This window comes from Pygocentrus nattereri, chromosome 5, assembly GCF_015220715.1.
Source record: "Pygocentrus nattereri isolate fPygNat1 chromosome 5, fPygNat1.pri, whole genome shotgun sequence".
NCBI classification, from domain to species: domain Eukaryota; kingdom Metazoa; phylum Chordata; class Actinopteri; order Characiformes; family Serrasalmidae; genus Pygocentrus; species Pygocentrus nattereri.
The window spans coordinates 5,002,005-5,026,026 of record NC_051215.1 but is presented as its reverse complement, the minus strand read 5'-3'; the positions used below and the strand labels follow the sequence as shown (position 1 = coordinate 5,026,026).

Below are 24,022 nucleotides of genomic sequence, written 5' to 3'. Positions count from 1 at the left end.
TTAAAAATATGGTTTTTCAAGGGTTCTTTAGTAAGGAAAGTGGTTCTACATAAAACAATGACCACTCAAACAAACCCTTGTATGATTAAAGGTTTCTTAGCATTGTCAAAGAGTTCTTCTGATTGAGAAAGAATGTGTTGCATATGGTTCTCTTCAGAGCCTTTTTGAAAAGGGTTCTAAATAGCACCAGAAAGGGTTCTTCTGTTCTTACAATGTCAAGGTTTTATTCAAAAAGATTCTATATTGTAAACACCTACAGGACATTGTCCATCAATCTGAAGGAGGCTATTATGATGCAAAGAACCTTTTAATCAGGGGCAGTCATGGGCTGGAGGTTAGGGAACCAGCCCCGTGACCGGAAGGTTGCTGGTTCAATCCCCTCAGCTGACAGTCCATGACTGAAGTGCCCTTGAGCAAGGCATCTAAACCCCAGTTGGTCCCCGGGTGCTGTGGATAGGGCTGCCCACTGCTCCAGGCAAGTGTGCTCAGTGCCCCCTAGTGTGTGTGTTCACTGGTGTAATCAGAGTTTTCATGGTTCTATAGAGAACCATTTTCTTTACTAAAGAACCCTTGAAGCACTATCTTTTAAAGAGAGCAGGTAATCTTAACTATACTGAACTAACCAATACACTAATACACTAACCAATTACACTAAAACGCATAATAGGGTGTAGATATAGGAAAAGCTCCTAGTAGATCAACATTTTAAGAATGAAAAAGTTCTACTGCTTATTGATTCACTGATTCACCTTCACAAACTCATGAAAACACTGTTGGAAATAAAGTTTAGTGCGGGGACATTTTTCATTCATCAAGGTACAAACAGTGTAAATGTTCCCTCAAAGGTACAGCAAGTGGTTTTAAGGTCCAATTGGGAGCCTTAAATCAGTTCCTCCAGGTGAAAAGTTCGTATTCGTATCTTTTCATAACCAAACGTTTTAAAACAGAACTGTAGAATAAAAGCCTGGAGACGAGGCGGGGTGCATGGAGTCAGCACAGCTTAGAAAATAACATTTCAGTAGATTACGTTTCAGTTATGTTCCCTGACTAAAGGTACTGAGATGAACCCGTGAGGGTCCCATCCCAGGGACAAGAGGGCCACTGCCCCAGTGACACTTTAGTGCCATTTGCGCTGAAAGTGAAGGATTGAGTATAAAGCTTTCACATTTTTCATGACTCATTAATTTATCCTTATTGTAATTTATCATAATTTGTTCTTTCCTTCTGGTCTTGGGTGTATTTGTAGGGTATAAAAGGAGTTAGAGGGACCTCTGGGCCTAAAGGAGACCGTGGTGTGAGAGGAGATACTGTGAGTTATTTTTTCATTGCAACGTGTTGCACATCTTATAGAGCTAGGAGGGAAATATATACACACATGCAGTAGTTCATTGTTGTAATGTAATGTGATGGTAGCGGTTATTTTGTACAGCTGTATTTTCTCCTTCTCCATTGTGCCCCTCTGCTTGAATCATAGGGAACACCAGGTGTGGACAGCGGTTTGCCAGGTCCAACGGGTGAAAGGGGATATGTAGGCTTCCCAGTAAGTGTTTAGGAATGTCTTTAAACTTTAATTGGTTCAAATCACTGCTGCTTGTTACAAAAACATATTTTTCTGAAGAAGCTATTCAACTAATTTTATGTCACTTCTTTTGCTCTGTTAATCATGAAATGCTCAAACAATGTGAAGCACTGTTTACTTGTGTTTTTCAAGCGGTATAAAAGTACTGAAAATATTAAAAATGTTTAGAGTTTTTGATATGACAGTGACAGTGTATTATCACAGTTTAGTGGTGTAGCATACACACCCTTCTAATATACGAATTCGGCTGAGACAAGGTCCACCAACTGGTGACCCTAAGGTCAGCATGACCAATGCCTAAAGGGGTAAAAAGCCTCCCAGCATTGGACTACGGAGCAGTGGAACTGTGTCCTCTGGAGTGATGGAGCTCCATCCAATACCTTTGGGAAGAGTTTGATTGATCCAGAACTGATCATCCAACAACAGTAGCTGACCTCACTAATGCTCAACCAAACCCTCACAGCGATGTTCCAACATCTAGTGTAACGACTTCTCAAAAGAGTAGAGGCTGTTACTGCAGCAAAAGGGGGACAAACTCTCCACTAATGCCTGCGCTTTCAGAACAAATGTTGGACGTGTAGGTGTCCACAAACTTTTGGACATATAATGCATATCATTGTAATATGTGCAGAGCGTGGGCCCTCTGTCTAACCACTATGACTGATTTAATGCCTTGTATTAGGAGGCTTATTCAGTTATTTATCTAATTAGAGCTTATTACATAGTAACTACTAGTAATTATTCAGTAATTACTATGAAACTATTCTGCATGCTCTATAGTTATAAGAGAAAGGAGTGGGAACCTTTAGGGCTTAATGGGGTTAAATAATTTATCATGTTTAAATCTGGCTTCATTTTATATAAACATGTTCTTACAAGCTCTTCAGTCATTTTCTCTGACTGTCCATTCTTCAGGGTGACCAGGGTCCAGATGGACCTCCAGGGAGACCAGGAGAGTCCGGAGAGCCTGTGAGTATTTCAGCCTCTCTGAAATGTCATCAGCTTTTAGTTTATCTTCGACGTGGCTTTTCCACTAATGTACTGATGTTTAGTTTAAGCTTAGCCGTGCTTGTCCGTTTGCTGGGTGAAAGCTTTGGCACCGTTTCTCCGTTTGAGTCTGTGATGTTGTCCGTTGGGCTTGTCATCAGCAAAACATGTGCCGGAGGAAAATATTTGGAGTGGAAGCATAAATTTTGCCAAAGGGTTTTTCGCAATGATGTGTCTCACTGTCCTCTTTTTAACAGGGCTTCCCTGGGAGGAAGGGCCCAGAAGGTCTTCCGGTAATTGAGTGTTAATGTTCACTGTGGGGTTTGCTTGAAATGACTTACTGTGGTGGGTAGAGCTGCAAAAATGTATCGATTCTCTGATTTTTAAATGTAAATAAAGAAAACGATATTTTTTATAATGCCCTCTTGTGTAAATCCTCCATTTATCAAATTTTTTTAAATGTAACCAAAATAAATTGAAATCTAGTGGAATTTTAGATTTTATAGCATTGAATAATTTCCTAAACATCATCAAATTGTTGTAGAAGTTTATAATCGTGTGTAACAAGGATCAATGCTTTTTGTCTATTTTGTTTATTTAGGGTCTGACTTCAACTGTAAAAGGAGAACCAGGTCCAGAAGGACCGCCAGGGTTTCCTGGTTCACGAGTAAGGACCTCACACACATACACACACACACACACACACAAACACAATGCTTTTCTTTAGATCTATACAGATGGTTGGAAAGGCCCCAACCTTTGAATAGTCATGTGTTCTTTCATTGTGCTGTTATTTGATCCTCTACTTAGTAATGAGACGTGTACTTATTTGAGTCCCACTAGTTTCTAGTGAGGGTGACCTTAAAATTGGGCAGCTCAGCATGTTCTGTGAACTTCGTATCAGGTCTAGGAGAACAGGCTGCACCAGCTGAGTGCATGGGCTGCCGGCCAAACCATTTCCAGGGTGGTCCTCCTCGCTTTTAGACAGTCTGACAGCTCCGAAAGCTCCTTAATCGTCTGCTCCACAGTATAACTCAGCTAAGACTGAACTGGAGTCAGTCTGCATGTCACCCTCATTACTGCTTTCCATGAGGAAAAACTGCAAACACATTTAAAAAATCTTGATAAAATCAACTAAAAACTTAAACCATGATAACGATTAATAAAACGATCATCCTTATTCGATACACCCTTTCGTCCATGTGACTGTATCTAAATGAAAGGGTCAAGTGAGCAGCTGGGCTTCACCCTGACTGTTAATATATTGTTGCCGCCTAGTGGAGATATTCAGAACTGCAACAGAAAACATGCTTAAAATTACACTGCCTTACAAATGTTTTAAATGCAACACATTCTTTTCAAAGCTTCAGTGATCTTGGTCTTATTTACTATGATAATATTAAAAGTATATAAAATAACCAACCCCTGTGCTGTGAAAGCTTGACACATATGAAAGCCAACTAAAGACTTCTTGAGTTGACAGAGATGTTTTTTTTCCTAGATCCCATTTCATTCATTCTTATTTTCTCTGTTCTGGACTATTTATTTTTAATGTCTCTTTAGGGCCCAGTTGGTCACGATGGAAACAAAGGAGAGAAAGGTGATCAAGGTCTACCTGGAGTTCAGGTATGCTCTCTTACTTGCTCTTCTAGTTTATAACTACCTATGAGCCTAACCTTGATGCTCATCATCCTCATTATCATGCAGCATCATCATTATCATCAGATTTTTTGGGATAATGTGATTAATTATGTGTTGAAATTGTTTCAATGAAGAACTATTACCCTTGAAATGATGAAAGCAAAATGCAAAATACCCTGTCTTTTATAATGTATCATGCCAGTCCCATTCAGAGACCATTTCACAATGGTCATAATAAAATGGATCAGCGTGTGGAATTGGAGCTTTCTGTGTTTCTTATCACTGTGCAGAAGAAGCTGGCTTAAGTGTCTAAGCAACGTAACATTAAAAAGCAAATGAAGTGTGAAGTACAATATATGGCCAAAAGTGTGTGGACACATATCAGTTTGTTGGACATCCCTTTCCAATACTATAGGCATTAATATACAGCTGCCCCGCTTTGCGGCTATAACAGCTGACACTCTTCTGGAAAGCTTTCCACCAGGTTTGGAGTGTGTCTGTGGGAATTTGTGCCCATTCAGTCAAAAGACAAGTTCTGAGGTCAGACACTGATGTTGGACGAGAGGGGCTGGCTCACAATTAATGTTCCAGTTCATCCTAAAGGTGTTCAGTGGGGTTGGGGTTCAGGACTCTGTGCAGGCCACTGGGGTTCCTCCACACCAAACTCATCAAACCATGTCTTTATGGAGCTCGCTTTGTGCACAGGGCTCCTGGAACAGGAAAGGGTCTTCCCTAAACTGCTGCCACAAATTCAGAAGTGCGTAATTGTCTGAAATATCGTTGTACGCTGTAGCATTAACATTACCCCTCGTTGGGACTCAGGGCCTGTTAGTGATTCGTGATTTTTCACTTCAGGTAACGTTTCCACAACTCCAGAGTCCAGTGTTGGTCCTGGCACTACACATGGCGATGTTAGCCTTGTGTGCAGCTGCTCAGCCATGAAAACCCAGTTCATGAAGTGCACAGTTCTTATGCTAATTTTCATTCCAGAGGCAGTTCTGAACCCTGTAGTGATTGATGCAACAAAAGAGGTGCTTTTTGTGTCCTATATGCTTTAGCACTCATTTACATTTACATGTATGGCATTTGGCAGACGCCCTTATTCAGAGTGACTTACAATTTCATCATAGACAAAGCTAGACAAAGGTAGTGTTAGGAGTCTTGCCCTTCTATACAGCATAGAAGACACTACACGACACCAACCACCACTCTGTGGCCCCACTCTGTGAGTTTGCATGGTCTGTAGCTTCATGGCTGAGCTGTTGTTGCTCCTTTATGCTTCCATTTCACAATAATAACATTTACGGTTGACTGGGGCAGATCTAGCTGGGAGAAGTTTCAGGGAAGGTGGTGTCCTATGATAGTGGTGCACCCCCTTTCTACTGCCATTGTTTGCCTATGGAGGGTGCATGGCTATGTGCTTGATTTTGTACACCTGTTAGCAGTGGGTGTTGCTGAAACACCTCAAGTCAGTAATTAGTAGCGGGGTCCACATACTATACTCTTCAAATTTGTTTGTGTGCTTAAAGTGGTCATTTTTGACATCTATGGATATTTGTCTTTGTTGTACTTCACATGTTAAAGTAAGTGAGAAGACAACATTGAGGAATCACATTATTAAAGGAGACGGGTAGAAAACAAGGCAAACAGAGTCATTTTTTTAAAGGGCACACAAATCTTATGTAATTCTTGTAGATGATCAAGTTCACAAAGCTTTATATATGAGGAGATACATAATGAATAGGTGAATCTTTGTGATGTTGGCTAAATTCAGTTCTTCCTCAGGGACTCTACGGTCCAGTTGGAAGCAAAGGAGCTAAAGGACATGAAGGACGCAGAGGACCACAGGTACGCACATATTCTTTTGGTTCCTGTAAACACAGTGAACGTTTACCTTCTGTGAACTGTCAAGCTAGGTTTCTACACTCAAGCGCAAATAATGGCTTAATATAAATACGTACGCCTTCATGCCTAATATCTGTGTGCATTCTTTTCAGGGCCCACCTGGTGACATTGGCAGTAAAGGTGACCTTGGACTAGGGGGTTTCAGAGGAACACCGGTCAGTATGTCCCCATACTCTTCATTTTGCTTACATTTGTCAATTAGAAGCCACTGTTATTGCTGCTGAGAGCCAAAGTGTGATGTTAGTGCATATCAACTGTTTTTCATAAGCAGAGAAATATTGTCCACCAATCATTCCGCTTGGGTTCATAGATAAAAATGAGATGTTTTTATTGTGGTTTGAATTTGATGAAAGGTATTTTTGTGTTGTCTAAAATAAGACTGCTTTTATATGAATGGTTTAATATGAATGACTCGTGAATTGAATGTTAACCTCTTATTCTATAATAAGGGTATATTTCGTTTTTTCCATCTGAATTTAACTGACCAAATCATAAGGCAAATTATTCAGTAACTGTATGAAATAAATGTGCATTTATTTATTTATTGTTATTTGTATTTTTTCTTTTAATACCAAAGGTTCCCCTCAAATAAACAGAACATGTTTTTTATGATCTACACATATGCTTACAGTTTACTGCTGAAAGCCAAAAATCTCAGAGGCTCTTTGTGTTATTTTATAAAAGTTATGTTTCCAGAGCAGATCACTGAAGAGACGCCGTCTGTTTATAGTTTATAGCCCAGATTTGGGGAAAAACGGGTCGACTTTCAGTAGAAAAAAAAAAAACTGAGTTCAGCTTCTTTTATTATCTTCTTCTTCTTCTTTCGGCTGCTCCCTTTAGGGGTCGCCACAGCGGATCATCTGCCTCCATCTAGCCCTATCCACTGCCTCCTCTACTTTTACACCAACCATCTCCATGTCCACCTTCACAACATCCATAAACCTTCTCTGAGGTCTACCTCTTCTCCTTCTACCCGGCAGCTCCATCTCCAGCATTCTTTGCCCAATATATCCACTATTCCTCCTCAACACATGTCCAAACCATCTCAACCTGGCCTCTCTGGCTTTATCTCCAAACTGCTCCACCTTCACTGTCCCTCTGATCTGCTCATTTCTAATCTTGTCCAGCCTGGTCACTCCCAACGAAAATCTCAGCATCTTCATCTCCGCCACCTGCAGCTCAGCCTCCTGTCTTTTAGACAGAGCCACAGTCTCCAAACCAAACATCATAGCAGGACACACTACTGTCTTGTAAACCTTCCCTTTCACACTTGCTGCTATCCTTCTGTCACACATCAGCCCTGACACCCGTCTCCACCCACTCCATCCTGCCTGCACCCTCTTCTTCACCTCTTTTCTACACTGTCCATTGCTCTGGATGGTTGACCCAAAATGACATCACCGTCTGTTTGACTGGAGAGAAGAGTTACAGCGTCATAAGACGCCCAGCTTCTGAATGGAGCTTATGAAATATGAAAGTTATGAAGAATATGATGAAGTGCATTTTGGAACTATAAGTGGTCTCAAGGAGTTTAAGAGGTCAATGTACCGGACATGAAGTCAGTTTGGACTACTGTTTAATCACACAGAGCTCATGATCAGTTAATATAACTTGGTGAATCAATTAATACTGCCTCTCGATAAAAAGTAACTTGAAAATGCAAAATGTCATCATCATGTATATAAAGCAAAGCATGAATGAACACCCCCCCCCCCACACATTTTTAACCGCTTATCATTATGGGTCACGAGAGGAGCCGGAGCCTATCCCAGCTGTCATGGGGCAGAAGGCAGGATACACCCTGAATAGGTCGGCAGTCCATTGCAGGCCAGACAGACAGACAGACAGACAGACATACATTTATGCATGAATGACCCCCAGTGGATGAATTGGTTCTATTCTCTAATCACTTTTCATCAGTGCTATTGATTTTAATGGGGTTCATCAAAAGTGATCCCCAGTAAATATGCATTTGTCTTAAAGGACTCTGCTGTGATCAAAGCACTTATCAATATATTACTTTTCCCCTAAACAGGGTCACGTAGGTGCTGATGAGTTTGGGCCTCCAGGACACAAAGGACACAAAGTACAGTTGCTGTTTCTGTCCTGTATTTCTGAAGATGATAGCAGAAACAATATAGTCAATTAATATGATCTGCTTCAAACAATGTTTAAATGTTTTATATACTGTATAAACCTTTTTGAAACAATATAGTATCAGTTTCCATGATTATACAGTCTACTGCTGTGTTATATATCACAGTTATGGAGTAAAATGTGTCCTCCTGCAGGGAAATGCCGGCTTTCCTGGTTATCCTGGTTTGATAGTAAGTTTTTCTCAGTCAGAGTTGATGCTGATTTCTATAGACACAAATAAACATGATTTAAATACTGTGAAAACTGTACATAGTTATAATCACACAGAGTGTTCTGAGTATATCTTAGTGATAATGCCAACTTGTTAAACAATACTTCAATGTAAATACAAGGGGGAAGATGGCTTTAAAGGATCCAATGGAGCAGCAGGACCTAAAGGACACCACGGAAGGCCGGTAAGCTTATCATTAATTTATCAATTTGTTGTCGGAATTTAATTTCTGCAGACTCACAGATCTTGAATATTTTTCTCATTTGCTCTGAATAGGGGACCAGGGGTGCTCAGGGACTTCCAGGGGATCCTGGAGAGAGAGGACTGGTTGGACACAGGGTCAGTATTTTCTGTTTTCAATTGACATATAGCCAAGAATCATGTAAACAACCAACAATAAAGTGGGAGGGATGACAGAATCATGTCTACCTGCCACATAATGTTCATCTACTACTTTTGTTAAAAGGCCTAATTCATGAAAACTACTTACAATTGCACACATTACATAATTATTACTAAAGGTTATAAATAGGATAAAGTGCAATGACAATATACGTTGTTTCCATAGGGCCCTAAAGGACTGCCAGGAACCAGCTCCAAGACTGTATGTTTTACACGTAACCCTTCAATGCACGTCTGTCTACATCACCTGTTTTTATTTTCTCAGGATTTTTGTTGAGAATAAGAGTTTTCCACTAAAGGGAATTCCTCTGATTGTTTAAAATTTCTAGATAATTCTTTTGTGGTTGAAAAAACCCATTCCGAGTGGTTTGGGCTGAAATGGTTCACTGAAGAGAAACTTACCAGCTCAAATTTCTGGTGGTGATAGAAACCAGGGGTCACAATTTCATTTAAGTTTAAGTGATACTTATTCCAATCCGTGAAGTGAAGAGCACACACACACACTAGGGGGCAGTGAGCACACTTGCCTGGAGCGGTGGGCAGCCCTATCCACAGCACCCAGGGAACAATTGGGGGTTAGGTGTCTTGCTCAAGGACACCTCAGTCATGCCCTGTTGGCACCGGGGATCGAATCGGCAACCTTCCGGTCACAGGGCCAGTTCCCGAACCTCCAGCCCACGACTGCCTTTACTATCCAAAAAGACCAAAAAAGCCTCACAACGGCATCCATGAATGGCTTTGTAAAACATTTACATCCATTTTCATCTCAGAAGTAACATAAAACATTGCATTTGTGACCATTGTGTTCTAATGTTATGTGAAGAAGATTTTAGAGGTATTAAACCTCTCAGACATCGAGTTCACCACCACTGTAAACAATTACGACTCTGAAAGTTTCACATCAAATCACTCTGAATGCCATTGTTAACATTTTAATCAAATTAATTGAATTATGCTTAAATTCTGAAATTTTCGTTTAAGGTGTGTGAATGTATGTATATTAGGGGTGGCGGGGAAAAATCGATTCTTAGATGCATCGCGATGCAGATGTGGACGATTCCGAATCGATTCACAAATGTCAAAAGTCAATTTTCTAAATTTTAATTGATAATTTAAAGTTTGACGGAGCTCAAAAGGCAGAACTTGTGCAGAAGCGCAGTGCCGGGACAGTCTGTGGTGGAACACTACATTAAAACTAGTGCAGTGGTCACAACCCAAATGTTAATAAGTCATTTTTGTCCATCCAACAAAAAAACAAACCACCTCCGGAGCCGCAACCATTTGAGTCCATTTTACCATGTTGGCTGTACATGTGTCTCAGTACAAGCTCATGTCCTAGTGAAGGCTAAAAATATTATACAAACAAAAACGCAGACTTACTTTGCTCTACTTTAAGCTTTAGCTCAGCTATAGCCACTTTTCTTGCATCACCAGCTGGAAACTTTTCCACAGAAGTAGAACAGTTTCTTGAAAAATGTCTCTCAATGTTCATTTTTTACGAGGCTGAAGTCGCTTCTCGTTCTCCAGCTTCTCGTTTGAATTTTCCCATTCCACCTTAAATGGTGCCTGAGGTGCCAGAAAGCAACTGCTGCACCATTTAAGGTGGAACGGGACAATTCGTTTTTTAGTGTTAGACAGTCTCTCGCTGCGGATTAAATGTATCAGGAAACCAGCTGGTTTGATTATAAATGCAAATAAGTCCACTGGTCTCCAAATTACGGATGCTCTTCTTTCTCTTAGCCTTTTCGTTAGCTACTACCAGTTGTAGGCTACATTTTTTCCAGTGTTTAAGATCATTTATTGATGAAACTTTATTTATTTTTCTGCGAAGGAGGATTATTTTATTTTTATCTTGAAATCTAATTCTGATGTGGGGCCACACCAGGCCAGTAAAAGAGCTGCAGGCTGATGAACCCCAGAGCTAGCACAGGGAAACACCAGCTTGTGTGGAGCATATAACGTGTTTTGTTGTAGTTGCTGCCAACCAGAGGACCATCAGTGAAGATTTGTCAGAGCTACCACCCAAATTGAAAAGCGCGAATCGACTTATAAACTCTATCAAGTTTATAACAAACTTTGTTGTCAAGGATTTATAACCGTTACCCCCCCCCCAAAATCTCTATAATGAGACCAAAACCGAAGTTATGAAATCACTGAAGAAAACAGGCAGGACAGCTGTAACAAGTGCTGCGTGGACATCCAAGGATCATCCAAGGATCATCCAAGGATCTTATTTCACCGTAGCAGCGCATTTCATCACAGATCAGTGTCGGCAGTGTCTCATGTGCTCCAAACAAGAGCAGTGAACGAGAGCCTTCCAGTTCATTTGCCACATCACTTCCATTTGACTTATTAATAGAAGACATTGGAAGCAAATTCATTACAGATCATTACAAATACTTTGCTTTAGAAAAAAAAGCATCAAGACGCATTGATAATCATTTTATAATCGCATTGCAGCCTCTGAATCATAACATAATCAAATCGTGAGGTGCCTAGAGATTCCCACCCCTAATGTATATGTTTGTAAGTTAGTGCATGAGGGTGTTTTTAGTGTTTTTACAACTAATACCACATTACTGTTTAATGTTTTAAGTGGTTTGCTCTGTTCTTTGTTATGTAGGAATGTGAACTAGTGAATTATGTCCGTGAAAACTGCGGTAAGATGAATCATCAACACAATTACACATTTTATTTTTAGAAGTTAAATGTCATCTAAAATGTTACACAAGTGTTTTTGCTTGATGTCAGAGTTTTACTCACTAATGTATTTAACCCATATCTAGCAACATACAGTAGCATGCAGCAGCACAACTTATCTTTAATATGGAACTTTAATAGTATAATATAGTTATAATGTACATTTATGGCATTTGGCTGACGCTCTTATCCAGAACGACTTACAATTGGATCATTTTACACAGGGAGGCCAAGGTGGTGTTAGGAGTCTTGCCCAAGGACTCTTATTGGTATAGTGTAGGGTGTTTGGCCAGGTGGGGATTGAACCCCAGTCTACAAGGCAGAGGTGTTAACCACTACACTATACAGACACCTCATCTTGTACCAAACCTCTCACACCAAAACCATGGACATTAGAATTAATTTGTATCCCATTGGCTGCAACAGGCTTCACTCATCTGAGAAGACTTTCTACTAGATTTTGGAAGATTGTTGTGATTTGCTTCTGTTCAGCCAAAAGAGCATTAGTGTGGCTGGACACTGATGTTGAGAAATACAGCCCGGCTCTAGTTTATACCAACAGTGTTGGGTCTGGTTGAGGTCAGAGCTCTGTGCATGACAGTCAAAACATGATAGATCATTTCTTTATGTACCTCAGTTTGTTTTCATGCTCAAAAAGGATAGGGCCTTCCCAAAACTGCTGCCACAAAGTTGGAAGCACACAACGCTCTAGTATGCAACTAAGCTTTATGTTTATCCTTCACTGACACTAGGGAGACCATTATTCCTCCTCTACCAAACTTTAGAGTTAGCACTATACTTTTGGGCATTCATCCATCGGTTTCTAGAGAAATCGTTTTCACTGCCAATGAGTCCAATTGTGGTCCTCCACACCACTTCATCTTAAACTTGGCATTGCGCATGTTAGGCTAGTCTGTAATTGCTCAGTTGTGGAAAACCAATTCATGAAGTTTGCAATAAACAGTTCTTATGCTAATGTAATCTCCATGTCCAGTAACTCAGGACAGGCCTTTTTACAACCTCTCTATTTAGCTTTTTTTCCCATTCAGTCAGCTTGTGTTGCCCATCACTTCACAGCTAAGCTGTTGTTGCTTCTACTATTTCCGATTCACAATTCACAGTAATAGCTCAGCTCTAGCAGGGCTGAAGTTTGATGAACTGATTTATTGGACATGTGGCACTCTAGCGCTCTTCTCACACTGAGCTCTTCAGTATGATTTTTAATTATTCGCAATAGGTAGCTGAAATAGATGTCCACATACTTTTGGCCACATAACGTAGCCAACAGTGGACAGTGCAGTGATAATTAAAGACAATTAGTTGAAAACTTTTATTATATAATATTAAAGGATTTCATTTGTAATACCTCACAGTAATATACAATGTTTGTTTTGACATTGTCTGTTATTATTATTTTTCATTGTTATTTCTTTTGGGCAGTCTCTAATTCTAACATTTTATATCTCAACAGCTTGCTGTGTAGGTAAGACCTGTCTTATCTATGTATCTACAGATATATTATACTGCTGTTGTTCCATCTTTTGATATTCATTGCATCTTTTCTTGCAATGTTTCCAGGTCACACTCAGTGTCCAGCATACCCAACAGAACTGGTCATTGCTCTGGATACGTCTCTGGATGTAACCTCAGAAGTGTTTGAGAGAATGAAATCAGCAGCCCTCTCACTGTTGGAGAACATCACCATCACTGAGACGAATTGTCCAGCTGGAGCTCGGGTCTCTGTAGTTTCCTACAACAATGAAACCAAATACCTCATCCGTTTCTCAGACTACCATCAGAAGAAGCTCCTACTGGAAGCAGTGGAGGGGCTGTCTCTGCAGAGTACCAGGAAAAACCGGAACATCGGCCAGGCCATGCGCTTCGTGGCTCAGAATGTCTTTAAACGGGTTCGGGATGGAAAGCTGGTGAGAAAGGTGGCGATCTTCATCACAAATGGTCGATCAGAGGATGTCTCAGCCATTAACACAGCCATGTTGGAGCTCAAGGCTTTGGATGTCCATCTGGGACTTGTTGCTTTCAATGATGCTCCAAATGTCAATCGGGCCTTCCAGGTAACAAATGATGAAAGTGTAGAACCTGTGTGTAACATAAAACCAGAAATTTTGATAAACCATGGCCATCTTTATTGGAACCTTGCATCTAACAAAATTCAAGAAAAAAAAAATCATTGACTAAATCACCAAAAACCATCTGTTGAGACAACACTTGAAGTGGGCTGAATTCTAAAATACATGTTTAGCACAACGGCAGCACAGCTCATCAACTAAAGAACACCATACCTACTGTAAAGCATGGCGGTGGCAGTATCATCATGCCTTGGGGCAGCCTCTTTTCAGTTAAATCAGGGCTCTAGTCAAGATAGATGAGATCATGACTAGTTCCAAATATAAAAAATAATTTTACATAAAATCTGTGAGAAAGCCTAAGACAAAGAGGAATTTCACCTTCTAACATAACAATCTTAATTCCACATACAAGTCATCAAGGGAATGGCTTCAAAAACAGAAGTTTAAAGTCTAAGAATGGCCCAGTCCAAAGTAAGACCTTAATACCACAGAAAACATGTGAGATGATGAGTAATTTGAAGATCCTTGAACTTTTATTTTAAAGTCCTGGTCTAAGAGGCTGTTATTTACAAAGACTTATTGCTGTGAAAAATGCAAAATATGCTTCAGCATGGTCTTATTTATTATACTAGTCATTGTTGGTTGTTGTTAATGTTGTTAGTTGCAAGGTCTTATTGAGGAAAGAAAAATCTGGCATGATCTATCTTAATTTCTGGCTTTGCATGACAGAAACATGTCATTTAATAGTGAACAAGTAATTGGGTCCAAAATCATGTGTTGCATACAGTATTATAATATTTGTTTTCTTATCTTTGTTTGTATTTTTTGCTTCTCAGGCAGATGAAACCAGGAGTTACATGATATTTGACGATCGGCGACACAGTCGGATTAAAGAGTGTGTCATTTGTTTTGGTAAATCATCCTATTCTTAATGACGAACCCTCATGCATTGCTCATAGCTGTAAGTGCACCATTATATCAGATCAGAGAGGTCAAGTTACCTTGTCACTTCATCTTGATGGTGTACAATTAGACTGATTCACCCAAACCTAACCCTAACCTTAATCTCACCCCAAAACCTAACCATACCTTCATCTTGGTCTCAAGTCTAACCCTTCCATTAATTCTAAGGTTAAACCTACCATTGCTTAGAATCAACTGACTTCTAAATGAAAGTTTGTTAATAAAGTAGACATCTGTAGATGATCTATGGGGGTTGATCTAAATTAAGTGGGACCATAATATTAGTACAATATCTGGTTAGCAGTCCTGTAGTCAACAACTGGCCAAAAATCAGTAGAGCATATGGTAGTGTCATGGAACAAGATGTGATCTAGATACAAGTGAGCCAATCCAATGGCTTGTGAAGATGGGGTTCAAAGTAGAGGACAATGTCACTGCATACCATGGCATTAAGATATAAGATTTCATGTACCAAATGTTTACACCATTCTCATTACAAGATCACATGTAAAGGAAGGCTGTACATGACTTCAGATGGGCTGCAATCTATAATTATACACATATAGAGTGAAGAAGACCTACAAGATACAAGGAACTCATAAAGTGTTTTTTTTTTTCGTCCATAGATCGCTGCAAACCAGACCTGACATGTGGCATCATCCTGAGCCCTCCACCTGAAGAGGTGGATGTGGACCTGGTTATAATAATGGATGCATCCTTTGACCTTCCAACTGACCAGTACTCTGGGGTGAAGGAAGTTTTAGTCTCACTGGTGGATGAAGTAGATGTGAGCATTGAACCCACAAAGGAAGATGGAAAGGCCCGAATCGCTGTCTACCAGCAAAGCTCTAGTTACCCCAACCAAATCAAGGAAGAATTCAGTCTCAAAACGTTCAGAGACAGAGGCCTGATGAAGAGTCACATTTCCAAAGCTATGAAGCAAGTTGGTGGGTCATCGCACCTATTTTCAGCTCTTGAACGGATAGTAACCAATGTGCTCATGGAAGCTGAAGCTCCCAGGAAGAAACGAATGGTGCTGGCAATTCTCGGTGAAGACTCTGGGTACTTGGACAAAGAAGAGCTGAACTATATTTCTAAGCTGTGCATGTGCCAAGATGTGGTGTTGTTCATCCTGACAGTAGGGGAGAAGTTCAGCAGGTCTCTGGCTGAGGAACTGACCACCTACCCTCCAGAGCAGCACTTAGTGCACCTGGGTCAGCTAGTGCTGAAAGATCTGAAGCATGCTCAACGGTTCTTCAGAGCTTTCCTTCGCATGCTGACCAGTAAGACACATCTTTCCCAGCTTCTGATATGTACTACCACTTATAAAGGAAATATATGTTTATTAATAATTCTTATTTTATTACACTGCACTGTATATATCATATACACAGTCTCTGTGATTGTAGGTTTTTGCACTCACTCTTGTTCATACAGTTCACGGATTCTTGTTACAGATGAGGCTGTCAAGAGGAAGTGGAACTTTCCACTTTGCTGTTACTTTTGTTAGTTTGCTGCTTGTTGATTTATCTGTATTTGTTCCACAAAAACTATCCAGTCTACTGAATTACTGAAATTCCCAGCATCAGCTGTTTTGCTTGTAAATGACACTTCAGACTCCATGTTCTAAAGTGATAAACACATTGACCATCACAGTAGCTGGAAATATCTTTAATCAAGAGAGCTATTAGTAGAACTTTCCAATGTACAGTCACAAAATTATAGCAATAGCTAGGCTTGAGCCTGCACTGCTGAGGATAGTTTGATTGGTCAAACTAGAAAAATGCATAATTTACATTAATAAGAGTAATCAGTAATAGTAATTTTCCTGTCACGTTATTTGCCTTAAGATTTGATCACCACTTTCCAAATGTGATGCATCCTTTGTGTCAATTTTATTATAACGTCACAAAGCTCTTTTGATGATTATGGAATCATCATTCTAAGCTGGTTTTATGGAATGATGTAAAATGACAGTTTGTTATTAAACTGTAGATAATTTATGGGAGACTATAACGTTAGTATAATATAATCAGAAACTGGCCAATACTGAATGGGGTATAGGGTTGTGTTGCAGAACCAGATGTCTTCTAGTATTCTCTATTGCTCTAATTTTACTTTCCACAATGTGATCATCATGCTAAGCTGATTTATTGTAATGTTGGGAGACCAGTATCAGTGTTTGCTGGGTGAACTTTACAGACCAGATACGCATACTAAAAAAAGATTAGTGGCCTTTAATACAGGATTTGTAAATATGTGATGGGTTGTATGGTGCTGTCTCTGAGCTGGTAGTTTCCGTCCTTGTCTTGAAGCACTGTGATCTTTTGTATTTGCCATATCACCCACCCCGTTAATGCCATCCTTTCCTCTGCTTACAGGAGATTTGTTTCCCAAGCCTTCATCCCAAAGGAGTGAGTGTAGTACCTTTGTTCCCAGGCAATTTGGGCCATATGGGAGCATTGGTCCTGTGCGTCTACCTGGAAGGTAACACATAATCCTAAACATGTTTGAAAGCCAGGTGATAATTATCATTTTAAGAAATTACTACTCAGTTGTTCAGCATATTCTGGCAATGTTTATTCACAAACCAATTATACCTTTTTTTGATAGTGTGGACATGGTACACGGTACATAATACACAGCTAGTTGAAAGTGCATAGAAACTTTGTTTAAACAGTTTTTTTCCAAAGTTTATATTGAGAATTATGAAAAAATGGCAATCAACAATTTTATTCAACAATAATGTAATGCATCTTTTTTTGTTTTTATATAATATTTTACAAGGCAACTTACAGAATGATCTTTTTTGTGACAGCATTGGTCTGCCCACCATTCCTCCAACCACCATTCCTCCAACCACCATTCCTCCAGCAGAGACTGAGGAGTTAAGTACGGAGCCCTATGCTGAGGCATATACGGAGCCCTATATAGAAGTGTTCTCAGATGTATATCAAGATGTGTATCATGACGTATATCCCAATGACCACACAAAGCAACACGCTGAAAACCTGGAGTACACTGAGGCTCCCGCAAAGGAAGTGGAAGAGCAGAAAGAAGTTACACATCAAAGTGGGCTGGATGAATCTGAGGGTACATAAATCCGACTTCTTCTTGGTTTTTCATGACTCTACACTTTGTAGTTCACACTGTATGTAGGGTCCAAAGGTTGGTGTCCATTGCCAAGAGCTACAGGGTAAGTGAAAAAAGTCACAGGACACCGTTTTATATCAGAAACGAAAGGGAAAATGACAGATCTGAATACCCCAGCAAGCAGTGGGTGAGGGGGCCTATCTTTTAGGCTATGTCCGAAACATTGGCCGCCACCTTGAAAGCTGCCGTATTGGATCAAGGGCAAGTTTTTGTTTTGCGTTCCCTTTGAAATGAGCTCCCTCGCGAATGTTTTGCATTACGATGCAACGGTTTGCATTCACTGGTGAAAGCTGTGCTTTGCTTAAGCTCAGACATGAAGCAGCTCATTGAATTTTGTGTTGATCTTGGATTGAAAAATAAAGACATAGTCTCGCTGCTCAAAATCAAACATGAATCTGCCGTTAGTGACTGAAACTGAAACTGAGGTCGAGTGTCCTTGTACAGTAAAAGCTAAATTTACACTGCAGAGAGAAACTGCTGAATAAACTCAGCACAGACTGTCGAAACTGGGCAAACAGTTTTTAACGTTACCTATGATAAAAACAAAGCTCTAATGCAGGCCTTGTCGCTGGGCACCTCTGGTCCTACGTTTGCTTGCTGTCTTAATAGCTTATATTTTGTGAGGGAGCCCAAAACATTTGTGAGGGAACTCAATGTCATTAAATGTTTTTTTTTTTTTTTTTTTTTACCACGGTCCCTTAGGGGCTCAGTACAAAATCCACCATCCTTAATATTATCAGACGTTTTAAGTCTTGGTTCATGAAAATAGCGATGTGCTAGGATGCTTGCACATGCCTGAAATCTCTGTAAAAAGGCAAATCTGCGCAACTTTAAAAAAATCATATTTATCTGAACATTTTAGCTGTTTTAATATTTCATGTTAACTGAGCCGGTAACACTGATGTAAGGAAATCTGCAGAGGACTTTGAAAATGGCTTTACTGAAGAATCATCAATGTGTTTTTTTCTATTTTTTGCTTTCCGTTACAGTGGTTTCTTGTTTTGTTTGTTTTTTATGGTTTGTGTTGATATGTAAATCATATAAAATTAATAAAGTATCTGCACATTTTACAGGTTATTTCAAATTCTGGGCGATGGTCTGTCGAGTATACAGTGCTAGACTTGACTCTATAGTGAACTAATCTGAGCCCCAGATCTTTACACACCCAGCCAACGTATCTCCACATCTTTACCACTATAGAGTGAAAGGAAAAGTGTTGTTCTGCTTGTAAATTTCCACCAGGTGCATGATGGGAATTCATCTCAAAAATCTAGTTGCAGTCTTGCAAATACTGATACTGCAAGATTGCTAGTCTTTGTATAATTATAATCTGTGACTAAAAACTGTGACACTGTCTTTAGATATGAGAGGGTCTCAGACTTTTATCTTTCAAAAGTTTCTTTTAAAGTGTTTTTCTTCTAGTTTCTGGCTGGTGTTAAGTAGAATTTGAGTATAAGGGAGTTAAATAAAGCACCTAATGTTTGTCTTCTAGCTCGATGTTTGCTCGATAAGGACACCGGCACTGTGTGCTCCAGTTATCAGTCCCGGTGGTTCTATGACCGAAACACTCGGGAATGCAGACACTTCTGGTATGGCGGCTGTAATGGGAACAGCAATCGCTTCCTTAACAAAAATGAATGCTTAGAGACGTGTGCAGGACTGGGTAAGTCAGCAGCAACCCTGCTGCCAATGTACTGGAAAAAATGACAAAGGGTAATGGTTGATTTGAAGGGTCGGAGATTTGCATCAGGCATGGGCATTTATGACCCCAGTGGGGGCTTGAGGTCTTGCCCTTCTGTCCTCTGTCCCTGCTGCCCCCTCAATCAGTGTGTGATTCTACATGCCATGTATAATAATTGTGTTTTATATAGCCAGTTTTAAAGGTTCATTTCAGCAAGGCGAGGCTCATGGTAGAGCAAGTTGTTAGGCTCAGGTTTCATTGCTGTTGGCTGCCTGACTGCCTGTGGAGAGTTCATGTCAGTTACTGTAAGCTATCTTGACTGCACATGTGGAAAAAAACTAAACAAAAACAAACAAACAACAGTGATTGATACCAGATTCTGTGCAGAACTCAAATAAGTCACTGCTTTGTAGTTTTATAGCTCATCAAATTCCTTATACAGTGCATATTTATTGGGATTGCATATGCACTACCGTTCTCCTCAAGTTTTCTTACATTTTCTTGTCTGGCCTTCTTCTTCAGGGGTTTTTGAAATATCGACTCCAAACCAAATTTGATTTGTGGTGTTCTTATATATAACATTTGGAAACATGCACTTATCCACCTGCTACATTCATGTTCATGCCCCCCCCCTACTGCCCATCAACTGTACTTCAGCTCAACCAAAAAACACCGCTTCACATATACTATCTCAAGGCAGGACCCCAAGCACGAATGCAATTTTACTCTGACTTGGACTCATCTATTTCTTATTTTTTCATCCCTCTTTCCTCCTGTAGGGTCCCATTTATTTTCACCCCCACACAAGCCTTGTTCTTTCCTTTAGCCAGCAGAATTGCATGTATGCCCTCAGAGCAGCCAAACTGACCCGTACTCCTCTATGTAACACCTTTTCATCCCTTGGTCTTCTTATTTTTCCGCCAGATTTTTGTATGATAACTCCCACAGTTCCAATGCCGGAATGTTTGCTCTGATTGGGAATGGTGCAGCTTTTAAGGACATGTAGAGCTCTTATAAAATCATTGCTAAATGGAATAAATTATTTATTTTCACATAGGAATTAACTTTATACAAGTCAACACCCAATTAACCATGTGGGGTTCCATAGCAACCACCTAGCTGCACCCTGGCATATCATAGTGATCACTTATCAACATTTTTGTAGCCACTGACCATCATAACTGTCTGGCAACACCCTAGTAACCACTTAGCAAGCTATGTTATCACTCTGCGTTTTTTTCAGGAAATGCACTTTCCTAGTTCTATGTTAGCCCTTTAATTCATGTTCATGTCGCTCTTTTGCCCCCTCAAGCCCCTGCCCTGCACTGGCCTGATGTGGACTGATGAACATTGATTTTGGCCATTTAAATGGTCATTTTGCTTTGCCTTATTGCAATCAAATAATTTAGTTGCCTTGAACGTAATCTAATGACTTTTTAACCATATGACGTATGATTTTTTCAGAGTGACCTTACAAAACTTAATATAAATTATATGTTTGATACATTATTTCATCTTTTACCCCTACAGAATTGGAAAGCCTTCTCAAGGATGATCCTCCAACACAAGACGGTAATATAAACACACACACACACACACACACACACACACACACACACACACACACACACACACACACACACACACACACACACACACACACAGATGGCTGTTTCTTGCTATAAGCAGTAAAAGCAGGCACCCCCAAGTCATCATTTGGCCATAAAGCACAATGAGTCCATTGCTGAAGTGGTCAAAAGGGCTTCTTTGTGGTCTGAAAAGAAAGTTTAATGCATTTGGAAAAGTGTCTAAGTGAGTGATGAGCTACAGCAATGTCAGAAGTTAAGAGAAGCACAGTTTTCTAGTGAACCATCCAGTAAATATTTCAACTTAAAGCTTAGTGTTGAATATTATTGGAGCAGCCAAAATTGTTTTGTTCTTAGTTTGGTTTCCCTGATCAAAATGAATCAAACCAAAACCATCCTTGGAAAACATGTTCAAATGTGATCATACAAAATTTCCTGAACAGCTTAGACATTTCGCAAAATGCAATAAAAAAAGAATCTGTAATTTCTTAATTCTGTTGAATATTTAACTGACCAAAGTACAAAAAAGTGCCTTTTAATGTTTTGGCTGACCAACTTGATTGTATTTTGTAAATGTAAGAAATTCAGACTTTGATGCCTGTAACACTCGTAGAAAAGGTTGGGATGTTGGGATTTTTTGTACTATTGTCAGTTAAATAAAGGTTCAAGGAAGTAACAAATGACAGATTTTTGTTTTTATTGCATTTTACACAATGTCCCATCTTTTCCAGAATTTGGGTTTGTATTTAATGTAAATCACTGCTGTCAGAACAAAACCTCATATCTCCGTTTTTATCATTTTTCAGTTTTTGACATAATTGAAAGTGCCTGTTGTCCTTTACATTGTGTGTAAATTTCATGATGAACGGACTAAAAGAAATGGCCCAAAATAACTTGGAAAAAAATCTGGTTCCATTGACTTACATTAAAAGTAAAGTAGGTTTTTTCCTTCTGTTGTAAAGTTCTCATTTTGAAGATGAAAAAAAAATGAAAGTACTCCATTCAGTATATTATTTTCTTCTGTCTCTGCACAGATGTTTGCCAGCTTACTCATGATATGGGGAAATGCTATAACTTTTCTTTGAAATGGCGTTTCGATGTGTCCAAGCGAGAGTGCACTCGCTTCTGGTACGGAGGATGCGAGGGCAACGGAAACAGGTTCGACACGCAAGAGGAGTGTGAGGCTCGCTGTCTGAGAGCTGTGAACAGACTCTGAGGACGTGTTCCATCAAGTGAAAACATCAACATCTGCTCTTAGTTAATATAATACATAATTATGAATTGATAATGATGAATGAAGTGGGTAGTAAGCAGGTGAAGTCAAGGACAAATCCATGACATCACTGAAAGACTATGTCACTGTGAGTTCAGTGCAGAACAGGAATCAGTTCTGATTGCTATCAACAAAGATTTTTATATGTTGCATTTGGATAAAATGTATAAAATAATGTAGCATCAGCTATAGAAAACAGAATAATTGCATATAGGAAAAGAGGGAAAAGTTGAAGGTATTGAACTTCAAATGCATTTTGATGCTTAGGTCATCAAAAACATGTCTTACAATATTTATGATGTTTTCATGTGGATAAAAGCTGAATTTCATAAACCTGGCTCTTGGCATGCCTTCTTTTATGTGCATTGTTATCAGAAGCGGAAATGCTATTGAAAGATTTCTTTAGTTAGTTGAGGTTAGTTTTATACTGTTGGGGACATTTTGCTTTCTAGATGACCTGCAACCAAGTTTTTATATATATATATATATATATATATATATATATGTGTGTGTGTGTGTGTGTGTGTGTGTGTGTGTGTGTGTGTACAGTCAGATGTGCTCCTTGCTTGTTTTGACTGATTTGACTGGACACCCCTGGCAAATACATTCCCTATTAAAACCCCTTAAAGTGATCAGGTCCATATACATTTAATGTTAAATGGTCCCAAACTTTAGTTTTCAAATGACATTTTCATGCAGAAGTTTGAAGACACCTGGTCAAGTTAATCTGCAAAATTTAATGCAGTTTCTATTTATATGCTGAATTTAATGCACACACACACACACACACACACATCTTCTAAGCCACTTATCCTTCTGGATCACAGCCTATCCCAGTAGTCACTGGGTGGAAGGCAGGATGCACTCTGGTCAGGTTACCAGTCCATCTCAGGGCAGACAGACAGACATATACATTCTCACACACACACACACACCTAGAGGAAATTTAGCATGTCCAAATGGCCTGCATGTCTTTGTACTGTGAGAGGAAACCGGAAAACCCGGAGGAAACCCATGCAGATACAAGGAGAACATGCAAGCCCCACACAGAAAGGACCCTGGTTACCCGGGCAGGGGAATCAAATCCTTTTTGTGAGCTGACAGTGCCACCCACTGCGCATTCTCCCAGTATGTCACAGCAATTGTGCACTAAAATGTGTCACTTATTGTCACTTAGAAAATCAACAGTGTTATCAATAAGCATACTATACAATTTTGCTCTTGCTGTAATAAACCATGAAGAAAACCATGGGAATACGGGGGATAATGATATATTAGTTGTAATAATAAAGCAATAAGCCGCTTGAGGCAGTGGGTGACTGTGACTTTATCTCAGGGAAGTGTGTTCTTTGGCATGATGTGAGGCGGAGTGCCTAAAACTCCCTTCCCCGTGATAAAATCACAGTGACCCACTGCCTCGAGCAGCTTACTGCTTTTATAAAACAGCAGCCAACATAAAATATATTAAATTGCATGTTTTAGATGATTATTTAAGTTGTTATTAATAATAACCAACATAAACAAGTATTCTGCCAAGAAATGTAGTGCCTTTAGAGTACGGTATCATTGCTAAGCATACACTGACCATTGAATGAGGACAAGAACGTTTGGTCGCCAATCACTGTAAACTGCAGACATTTAATCATTATTAAAACTTGTTTTCATGTAAAAGTGAACATATGTTAAGACAGCACTGT

General features: G+C 39.6%; 1 protein-coding gene across 1 annotated transcript in view; it reads left to right on the top strand.

Annotated features, from left to right (window-relative positions):
• Positions 1 to 22,631, top strand: part of LOC108441456 (collagen alpha-4(VI) chain) — a 46,155-nt gene extending 23,524 nt beyond the window's left edge. The window contains exons 20-42 of the mRNA XM_037538440.1: positions 1,247 to 1,309; positions 1,475 to 1,540; positions 2,495 to 2,548; positions 2,824 to 2,859; positions 3,168 to 3,233; positions 4,130 to 4,192; positions 5,993 to 6,055; positions 6,205 to 6,267; positions 8,148 to 8,198; positions 8,404 to 8,439; positions 8,602 to 8,664; positions 8,757 to 8,819; positions 9,049 to 9,084; positions 11,506 to 11,542; positions 13,054 to 13,065; positions 13,161 to 13,654; positions 14,506 to 14,581; positions 15,259 to 15,915; positions 17,014 to 17,119; positions 17,451 to 17,725; positions 19,278 to 19,448; positions 20,997 to 21,038; positions 22,087 to 22,631. Coding sequence (XP_037394337.1) covers positions 1,247 to 1,309; positions 1,475 to 1,540; positions 2,495 to 2,548; positions 2,824 to 2,859; positions 3,168 to 3,233; positions 4,130 to 4,192; positions 5,993 to 6,055; positions 6,205 to 6,267; positions 8,148 to 8,198; positions 8,404 to 8,439; positions 8,602 to 8,664; positions 8,757 to 8,819; positions 9,049 to 9,084; positions 11,506 to 11,542; positions 13,054 to 13,065; positions 13,161 to 13,654; positions 14,506 to 14,581; positions 15,259 to 15,915; positions 17,014 to 17,119; positions 17,451 to 17,725; positions 19,278 to 19,448; positions 20,997 to 21,038; positions 22,087 to 22,268 — 2,775 coding nt within the window. The 3' untranslated portion in view covers positions 22,269 to 22,631. The remainder of the gene's footprint in view (positions 1 to 1,246; positions 1,310 to 1,474; positions 1,541 to 2,494; positions 2,549 to 2,823; positions 2,860 to 3,167; positions 3,234 to 4,129; positions 4,193 to 5,992; positions 6,056 to 6,204; positions 6,268 to 8,147; positions 8,199 to 8,403; positions 8,440 to 8,601; positions 8,665 to 8,756; positions 8,820 to 9,048; positions 9,085 to 11,505; positions 11,543 to 13,053; positions 13,066 to 13,160; positions 13,655 to 14,505; positions 14,582 to 15,258; positions 15,916 to 17,013; positions 17,120 to 17,450; positions 17,726 to 19,277; positions 19,449 to 20,996; positions 21,039 to 22,086) is intronic.
• Positions 22,632 to 24,022: the final 1,391 nt, after the last annotated feature.